At 42.9% G+C, this 9,842-nt stretch overlaps 1 protein-coding gene across 1 annotated transcript; it reads right to left on the bottom strand.

Annotated features, from left to right (window-relative positions):
- On the bottom strand, nt 1-1,933 carry LOC119888200. Its single transcript, XM_038698675.1, has 2 exons — nt 1,564-1,933; nt 1-952 (listed from the first exon to the last, which is right to left on the bottom strand). The coding sequence occupies exon 2, from the start codon at nt 685-687 to the stop codon at nt 4-6; it is 684 nt and encodes a 227-aa protein (XP_038554603.1). The 5' UTR covers nt 688-952; nt 1,564-1,933; the 3' UTR covers nt 1-3.
- Between the last annotated feature and the right edge of the window lie 7,909 nt (nt 1,934-9,842).

Here is a 9,842-nt window from a genome sequence, read left to right as displayed (position 1 = left end):
TTATCAAAATGATTTATTGATTAAAACGTGTACGTCAATGACCTGTGCGCAGGACCCACGGGGAAATGTTTGCAAGGCTTCACCAAGCTTCCGCGAAATTCGCCAAGGGGACCTGCCCCTCAGGGCTGGTGGCCGGTGTCCCGCGGGAATCCCCAGTGGCGCCCTGAAGTGGAGGACGGCCAGGGAAAGCTCGCCGGTGAACCACAGTTTGTGAGCCCAGTCGTGGTGGTGGGTCCCCCTACTCGAAGACCTCTTCACCCAGGCCCGCCGAGACTGAATGACGCTGAGAGCGCCATCTTGCATCCCAGGTTGGTTGAGGGGGATCCCGTGAAGCGACGTTCTGCTTCTGGCTGGGGCGGTAGGTGCTGGACGAAAGCTGCGTCCGCCTTTCCTGAGCCGTCGCGGTCCTGACCGGCAGGGGAGATATCGCTCAAATGCCTCTCCCTGAGTTTTGGCGTGCCGGAACCTGTTGACGACAGCATCCACTGCTTCGCCAAACAGGCCAGTAGGCAAGAGGGGCGCATCCAGGAGAAAAGCCCTCTCCTTCCCCTGGATGCTTGAGAGGTTGAGCCACAGATGGCGCTCCGTAACCACCAAAGCCGCCATGGATCGGCCGATGGAACAAGCCATTTCCTTGGTCACACGGAGAGCTAAGTCCGTCGCTCTACGGCCCAGAGGCGTTCCCATAGTGTCATCACCGACGCAGTGTCTCGTTCCCCTTCTCGGGGGAACAAGGGTTACATACGTAACCCGAGACGTTCACTTGCTCCTGGCCACAGCATTTCCCTACAGTTACCACAAGTACACCAAGGTACTCCTGGCACTCCGGCAGACGGTGGGGCACCATGTCTGCGTTGATGCATCATTAAGGCATCAAAGACCAGGCCTGGCCGCCTCTCCAGCAGAAGGGTGGAGAGCTCTGTGTTCTTCAAGGGTCATCTCTTGAAAAAGTCTGAAGAAAGAGAACACATGGAAAAATACTCAATAAGCAATATTCTCTGCTTCAATACTCTGGTTACTCTGCCTCGATGTTGTTTTCAAGATTGTATCCATTCCAAATGAAATATACCGGTACTCATTATTACTATTAGTATTTAATGCACTACTACTATTTATCATTACACTTCTGTTGATGCTGTAAATTACTTTACATGTCCACATTACCTTTATTTAGATTTAGATTTTATAATTTTTATATTTAATTGACATGCAAGCTTAGCAGTTGTGACCAAGAATTTCCCCTCGGGTATCAATAAAGAATTTGTGATTCTGATAAAATAAGGCTTTATAAGTTGCATGACATTATGTTGGCAACATGGTACTGCATATTAGGGTTTGCAGGCTGGCCAGTGTATAATATGGCTTCATATAATCATTGTTGCCCAGTAAATGACATGTTACTACTATCTAATGTTACAGTACCTGTCTCAGTACATGTACACAGTACAGTACATGTGCACAGAGCTGCTATGTAAATAACATTATCACTGTGTGCTGGGGTTTGTCATAAAGTGCAAACAGGTCAGAATATAATAACGTTACAACAACCTTATAAATACAAACCTCGGTAACAGCCCTCGGGTTCCTTTGGAGGGCTTCCACTCTTTCTTCGTCCTCTATTGAGCCATCACTCTAGGTAGGTCCTCTGCCTCTCCTTGCCCTGACTGCACCTCCAACACCTCTGCCTCTCCGCCCTCTTCCTCTCCCTCTCTCTCTTACAGTTATCTCCGGTAAATGGACTTCTACATTTAGATCGCATTGACATGTGCTGGTTCTGTCTAACATTAGCTTCTTCTTCCTTCTTCTTCTTCTTCTTTGTGCTTTTATTGTCAGTTGTATAACAACGAATTGGTGCATTACCGCCACCAACTGGTATGGAGTGTGTATCAGACCTTTATACATCTCTGATCATGGAGAGAAATACTTCTGTGAGTGATTAGTTGGACTTAGTAGGCGGGCCACAACACGTTGATTGACAGTTAAGGAAGAGGAAGGAAAAAGCAATACACATAGTTCTCTAAGGGAAAAGCAATACACATAGGTCTCCTTGGGGAAAGGCAAAAGCAAAAGTATGTATTTATTCTTTTATTCATTCATTCTTTCTTAGATATATTTCTGCATTTATTTATTTATTCTTTTATTCATTCTTTCTTTCTTTGATATATTTCTGCATTTATTTATTTATTATTTTATTCATTCATTCTTTCCTTGATATATTTCCGCATTTATTTATTTATCCTTTTATTCATTCATTCTTTCTTGCATTTATTTCCCCATTTATTTATTTATTCTTTCATTCAGTTCTATCACTTTGGATGTTCCATAATCAGTAGCCTATCTGTAAGTACCATATCCGTACTGCCAGCAAGAGCCGCTCTTCACATGCGCAAAAGGGGTCCTGTCTGTCAAAGAAGGTTACCGCAAATGTGCCTGTTCATAATTATTCATGTGTTGTTGTCTGTTCTCATCTGAGGGCATCAAATACTTACGCTTTATTAGCGTTATTTAATGCAAAAGGGACCCTTCGGCGTCCGTATGAGACTGGGTTCATCTGAACGCCCTGTCTAGGCCTATCGCATTACGTTATACGTTTGTTTAAAATGCGTTGACAGCTTCCCAAAGCATCTTATCCTAACCCTAACCATCGGGGTGTGTGCCGAAACCTAAGTCAGCAATTGTATGCATGTTGTGATGTGCACAGCTGTAGGGTTTTATGTTGTTCACATTGTGAGATTGCTGTCATTATTAAAAATGAAAAACGTACTGTTCAATCCATCCACCATCAACTGCTTATCCTGCGTACAGGGTCGCGGGGGGCTGGAGCCAATCCCAGCTGACATCGGACGAAAGGCGGGGTGCACCCTGGACAGGTTGCCAGTCCATCGCAGGGCCACACATAGACAAACAACCACTCACACTCACACCATTCACACCTAAGGACAATTTTAGAAACACCAATTAACCTAGCCTGCATGTCTTTGGATGGTTGGAGGAAGCCGGAGCACCCGGAGAGAATCCACGCGAACATGGGGAGAACATGCAAACTCCACACAGGGAGTTTGAACGCTCAACCTTCTTACTGTGAGGCAACAGTGCTAACCACTGCATTACCGCGCCGCCCAAAAGGTACTGTTGAATAAGGTTTTTAATATCTAAAATATAATCATATTACATCATAGTGAACAGTTAAATCTCCAGTGATTAAAAAACATTGTTATCTTGTTTTAGCTGGATCATTTTGAATAGGCAGATTGTGGTAACTTTCTCTGACTGACGGAACAGATTTTGCACATCTGAAGAACGGCTCTTGCTGGTGGTATGGATCTGGCCCTTACTGTGTGTTACACTAAAGCTTGATTTATACTCTTGCATAGGGCCTACATGCATAGCCTACAGCGTAGCTATGCACATAGCAATGGATTTATACTTGTGCGTCCGTATGTCCATCAATCTGCAGTAGCGCTACAGCGTTGATTGTATTGACTTTTGCCTGCCGAGATGGCTAACTTCCGGTTTAGCCCTCCGCTAATGTGAATGGGGGTAAAACTGTAAACGTGCGGCTGGTATATCCTTCTGAAATGTTATCAACCAAATGGATCATATTCTGATAATGAAATAAGGTTGTGACGGTCAAATATATTTTTCCACCGTGTTACAGCCGCCGTTTTGGCGGTAAAAGTTACTTCAAAGCACAGGCATTTCCTGTCAGCTCGGAGGCATTGTGAGGCTTCCCAGCCGACCAATCACAGAGCTTACGGTCTGCGTCGACTCGACGTGTAGTTACATTTTTGGGGAGGTCCACGTCAGGCTAGGTTAGGGCTAGGGTAGGGGGTTACGCAGAAGTATAAATTGCACTTTAGCTGTCACACGACGGCCTCCTTTGGTAGGTTATCTGTGGCATTATCCACACCCCATACCATTGTAGTGTACCAACAGTGTGGATTTGCGCATTTTATATCAAATAAGTTTGGACTACTCCAAATTCTTTCTCTCTCCCTGAGAGAAGGAGGAGGGGGTTTGGATTATCAACCCTCAACAGACAGCCGAAGCGACTCAAAGGAAAAGGTGAAAGGTCGCTCCAGGACACCAGGGACAGCCCTGAACTCCTTTGTGTAAACAAAGAATGCTGTCTCCTCAAAACTCAAAGCATTACCTTGTTTAATTAAATCTTTAAAGTTACTTGACTAGGTCTCCACTACATTTGAGTAGTTATGTTACCATGTTGGTGTTATTATTTGTTGTTGAAAAGAATATAAATAAGTTAATTTTGCAGTGTTTAATTTTCAGCAAGGACCTATTCAGTCTATGTTGTAATCAATGCTTTGTTCACAACACTTTCTGACACTTCCTTTAGAAATGATGTGTGATGGCAATTCGAGTTTTCAAATAAATAGCTCAGGCAAACACCTGTCTTTCTGTGAGTTTTATTCAAGTCTTCTGCAGAAGGACTCACAGCAACACACATACGCCATGTACATGTGTGCTCGAATAAGTGAGGAGAGCTATTTATCCAGTTTTAGGAGCAATCATATCATCCCACAGAGACACATTGTCCCTGAAGTCTGGATAACACAGAGAACAGAGATATTTTGACTGTTAGGTTTACACAGCACAGATGAGTCTCCCTAAGTCCAGGGTTACATTCAATATGTTTGGAATTCCCATTACATTATTCCCTTTTAGCATTTTATGCTAACCAAACATAAGAATACAAACATTTCATGTAACCTTAGCAGTACTTGCAGAATAGGTGATTAGGTAAGAATATAAGAAATAGACACTCAATCAAAGTGGATTATTATAATTATTTCTAATTGAAAATATGAAGAATATGACCCTTTAATATCAAAATTAACTCAGAAATTCAAATACACTTCATGTGATTTGCAAAGATGGTTTTGAAAAAATATTTAGCACAAGGAATCACAACATGTCAGGAGGAGGAAAGCTCCCATAATAATGAACAGTGGTGTCAACATTTTTTTCCCAGTATCACATGTCCCATCCCCCAATGTTCTTTGAGTCCTGACTCTTCTCCTCGTGCAGTAGATCATTCAGGTGTGAGACAGCATGAGTCATACTGTCTGAGACATCTGGGATGTATGTACAACAGTCTGTTCCAATTATGTGGCAAACTCCGCCTTGAGTCGCCAGCATCAGGTCCAGTGCCATTCTGTTCTACAGAGCCACATTTCTGAGGCCCTGCACAGTGGGTGTGAGGGTGGAAAAACCCACTTCCACAAGGGCTGTCAGGTTTTCCAGTTCAATAGCCAGTCCATCTATCTTATGTGCATTGTTCACAGTCCCCCACCAGGGGAGGAAGCCACCATTGCCTTTCTCCACTTGTGGAACTCTGGTGTTTGAGCTCTGTGAGGCACATAATAGTGGGCGAAGAGAGTGTGGAAATGGAGAAGAGTCTCCTGTAAGTCTGCCCTTGGGGAGCAGGCTTCTGTTATGACTGCAACACAATCATGAGGCTGTCCTTCATCTGGAGTTGGGAGGAGAGTAGAACAGTGGACAATAGGATTTAGTACAGTGCATCTCTGAACAGTAATGTTAGCCATATCTAGCAACACAGTGTTGTATCTCAGCCACCTGGCTGTGGAAAGATGAGGTTTTTCATTCAAGCTTAAATCATTGATACTGCATATAGAGCCAACAAAGTCAAATCTAAATAGCCCTCAATGTCACGTGATGTAATGATTGTTTTTTCCGCTGCTGCCAGAGTCAGGTTTGGATGAAAAATAGGCTACAGGTCTCAGTCGTGACCCCGTGGTCTTGTAATAGTACTGAAGTCATGTACCCCCCTTCTCGTCAAGGGTCAAGTGAAAGTTTTGTTATAGTCTGGTAGACCGAGGGTCGGTGGACATTAAAGAGCCAGCTTTAAATCAACAAAAAAATCTCAGGCCTTTCCCATGTGCGGTTTCTGCCCATGGTGCCTTAATGTGAGCACTGTCATCCCTAAAAAGTTAATTTGCCTGTTTCTTTGCCTCTCATTTTAGGATGGTCTGAATTGCTTCAATTTGCTTTGGGGTGAGAGGGCTTTGCAGTGATCACATGACCCAAAACAATATCATTCAGACACAGACTGCAGTTTAGATCTGCCAGCTTTATGGTCATCATCAGGAAGGTGTGAAATCTAGAGACGTCTTTCACAAAGATTTGTTTGTCATGACTTTTTTTTTCATCTCTTATCAAATTTGACATCTGTTTCTGGAACAGTACTTACTGCATTCACTACAACAGAAAATATTTTACAATATACCTGCAGTTGACTATGAAAGTCAACATTTTGATCTGATGTCTTTTCCCACCCACCGGCTTCACAGCATGTTTTTCATCCTAAATTCTCCCACCTGTCATTTTCAGCTTTGACCAGAGAGACATGGGCAACTGAGTTAGGTCTGTGAAACAGAGTTTTAGAGTGCGGATCATTCACAATAACTGAAACAGCACATCTTTTATTGCTCCAATACAATCAGTTCATGTTTCTGAACCATCTGTCCTTAAGGTCGTATCAGCAACATGTACATGTGATGTGCAGCCTAGTTCTTGTGGAGACACTGAGTCTGTCTGTGTGCATGTTGTTTTGACTTCTGTGATAAAGGAATGGTTGACAAAGTTTACTGCTGCTTCTGGCATCCTTCACTGATATCAACTCCCTTTGACTCAGTTTAACAAACTGTGATGCTGCATCAGAAACTCACAACAATTCTCTCAGAAGTGGAAATCACAAAAATCTTTTAGAGCAGTATATAATTCTTAACTTCTAATAAGTGTTTATGTCACCCCTGAGTTGTGTGCTTAGGCATGCGTGCGTTTATATGCACCTGCTTCAGTGTCGGCATGTGTGTCTGTGTGGGTGCTCTCACGTGATTTATGTATAGATTGTTCTGTCATCTCAGCTCCTGTGTCCAAACCCGTCCATTCCTTCTCCGGCCTCGGTCCTCCCCCCACTCCAGTCAATCAGCCATTTGATCATTTTCATTCTCCGGACAATCGCTAGCCCAGTGTCCAGTAATGTTTTTTGTTTTTTGTTTTCAAACAAGCATCAGACATGCCATGTCCTCTTCCTCTGCCTCTTCAATCACGACCCCTTCCTCTTCCTCAGTATTGGTCCTAGTACACCATCAGCTGTGCCGTTGGCAGCCTGTCTGTAGCTGTGTGTATATCCTCTTTGTTTTGTCATTTGAGGAATTTTAAACAGCTTCAGTTTTTTCAACAGTCTCAAGATTTCCAGAATCCCAGGTCACACACAGTGTTACACAATGTTAACAAAGTTGTGTTTCACCATGTAACTGACTTCGGGCTTGGTGCCATTGATGACACAGTTTCTCAGGTGGGCTTCTCGGGGGGTTTGTTCCTCCCATTGCTCCCAGTTCTTGTGAGCCTGTGTGTGCTGTGGATTTCTGTGAGTCTGCTGCCGAAAAATCTGCTTTTATTCTCTGTAGCAATGAGGCAAATCCTTCACCTCCATTTTGGATCCGAGGAAAATATTGGTCTTTGTACGGTGGAGGAGTGAGAGTGACAGGTTCCCCCTGCCCTTTCTCCTGTCGCCTCACCCAGGGTGTCGAGTTGAGCGTCAATTTTCAGAACAGCATTGGCTTTCTGCTTTCTAGCTATAGTTTTTGCGCTGACAGCTGTTGCTGTCTGTGTTGCTGGTAGTAGCAGTGATACTGATACAGGCTGGTGCTGTCTTCTGGGGGGTGGACCGGGTCCAGATCAGGACCTGGTTTGACAAACTGAGATGCAGAAATGTTAAGAGATGCTGTCCCTGCCTTTTTCCCTGCCCCTGAGAAGTGCTTCCTTTAAACAATCTGCTGTCCAGTCTTTTCTAGGTTTTCTCTTTTCATTGTCTTTCTAACTTACTCTTTAAAGTTTCTGATTGTCTGAGACTGAAAGCTGCCTGTTGCTGAAAAGACACACTCTTTTACCCAAATGTCCAGTTGGTCAGTGCTTCGATTACCATGGTTGTTAATCATGTAATTAATATTAGGAGTATTCATTATTGAAGGGTATTGTTCCTTCTTACTGTTATTTGAACCCATTTTCCGTAGTGTTTAAATAACCCTTAATTCCCAGAATGTAATAAAGAATGAACCTTTTAGGGGGTTTTTCTTTTAAATTTAGAATTAACTTTCTCTTTTGTTTTAAATTGGGAGGTTTGTTTACGTCTTGTGTTATGAGGACCTTGAAGCTGGGTGCCTGGGAAAAGATTGTTCACAGATCTATATTTTCTCTAAATTCATTTAATATTATCACTGCTGAATCAACACACAGGCAGGCGTGACTGATTGAGGTAACCTCTTTAAATGCATGTGGCACCATTTTACCATTTTTATCATTTTAATTCAGTTATAAACTCCTGGACTTTAATAGCTCCTGTGTATCAGCAAGTTTTCTGCCCACAATCAAAGTTCTGCACATTCAGAATCTAACTGGGTTCTCTGACATTTCCAGAATAAAGGATATTTTGAGAGGTCAAACAGGATAAATCATAAACTTTGCAATCAATCCGCGGTCCACCTGCGTGCCGCACTGTGTGGAAGGGATCCATACCATGCTTCTGCAACCCGTTGCACCACTACTATCCTTGCTAGTGTGGGGATTTAATTCTTGCATGTTTTGTTGTGCAGGATCACAGCCACTATGTGTCCACATGAGGAAAGATCAAGATAGGCTATCAGAGTAAAAATGGACTGTCTATTGCATTAGACTAGGCAACTTGATGAGTTTATTTTTTCAAGTAAAATATTCCTGCAAATGCAGTGAAGAAGTAGATTATCTGTAATTTAGCTATTTCTGCAATTATTTTCCTTTTTAAATCTCTATGAAGGTGTTTATAAGATCACTTTAAAATATCACTTTTGCTGCCCAGCCAACTTTTGTTACCTGTGCCTTTTATTAGGGAGATGTAGCCAATCTAACCACTTGTTTTGCAGTAGCACAGGCTGCCAATACAATGTGATTATTCCTGAAGCATCTAAATAATCTTCACAACGCAAAGAATTATTGTGGCAGTAACGATCGCAGCTCGTTGTTGAAGCAGGTAAACCTGCATACAGAGGAAGCTGCCCCAACAGGACTGTTTTATCCACCATATTCTCTGTCTCTCTCTCTCTCTCTCTCTTTCTCTCTCTGTGCATCTGAAAAATAAAATAACAGCTGGCAGCTGCTGAGTGAAAGACTACCAGCGATATTTATGGACAGAGATTTCAGTTGTATTAGTAGAACATAAAGCCTTAAACTGAAAAGGTGTGATTTTCTAAATGTTTGCATCTGCCCAGCTCTGTGAATGTGACAAGCGCCCGACCAGCACTTTAGGCTACTGCGTAACTGCAGGCACACAGCCTGACAGCTCATTTCGGTTAATGAAGCAAAATGCAGATTACAGACTGGGTTAAGTTATAAAAGGTATGATTGGAAAATGTAGCGAAATTAAGAGTAGGCCTACATTAGATGTACCCACCCCTGCTGCAGACATCATTTAATCATTTGAACCAATAAATATATGATTAACAAACAAACAATATATGATTAAATTATATCTCCAGTCCACTTGAAGCTTTTTATATTTGTCCCTCTTGACATTTAGCAGCCCAACACACACACACACACACACACACGCACAAAAGCTTTGCATGAGCTAAAAACCCTGAAAGAGGACTGTTTTGCAGAGCTTCTTTCTCGTGCTCCCTTTCTGCAGTTCAAGAGAAGTGAGTTTGGCAGCGTGGCGGCCTTATCCTGAGAAACACAGACACAACCAATGACAACAAGTCAGAACGATGGTAGTCGATGCCAAACTGTGTCTCCTCAGTGTGTCCCCAAGCAGAAAAACACCC

This window comes from Micropterus salmoides, unplaced genomic scaffold (genome assembly GCF_014851395.1).
Source record: "Micropterus salmoides isolate LMB-PRFRI ecotype aquatic unplaced genomic scaffold, ASM1485139v1 Ms_hic_scaffold_5, whole genome shotgun sequence".
NCBI classification, from domain to species: Eukaryota; Metazoa; Chordata; class Actinopteri; order Centrarchiformes; family Centrarchidae; genus Micropterus; species Micropterus salmoides.
Note: the sequence above shows the minus strand (reverse complement) of the source record. Positions and strands in the feature narration are given on the sequence as shown.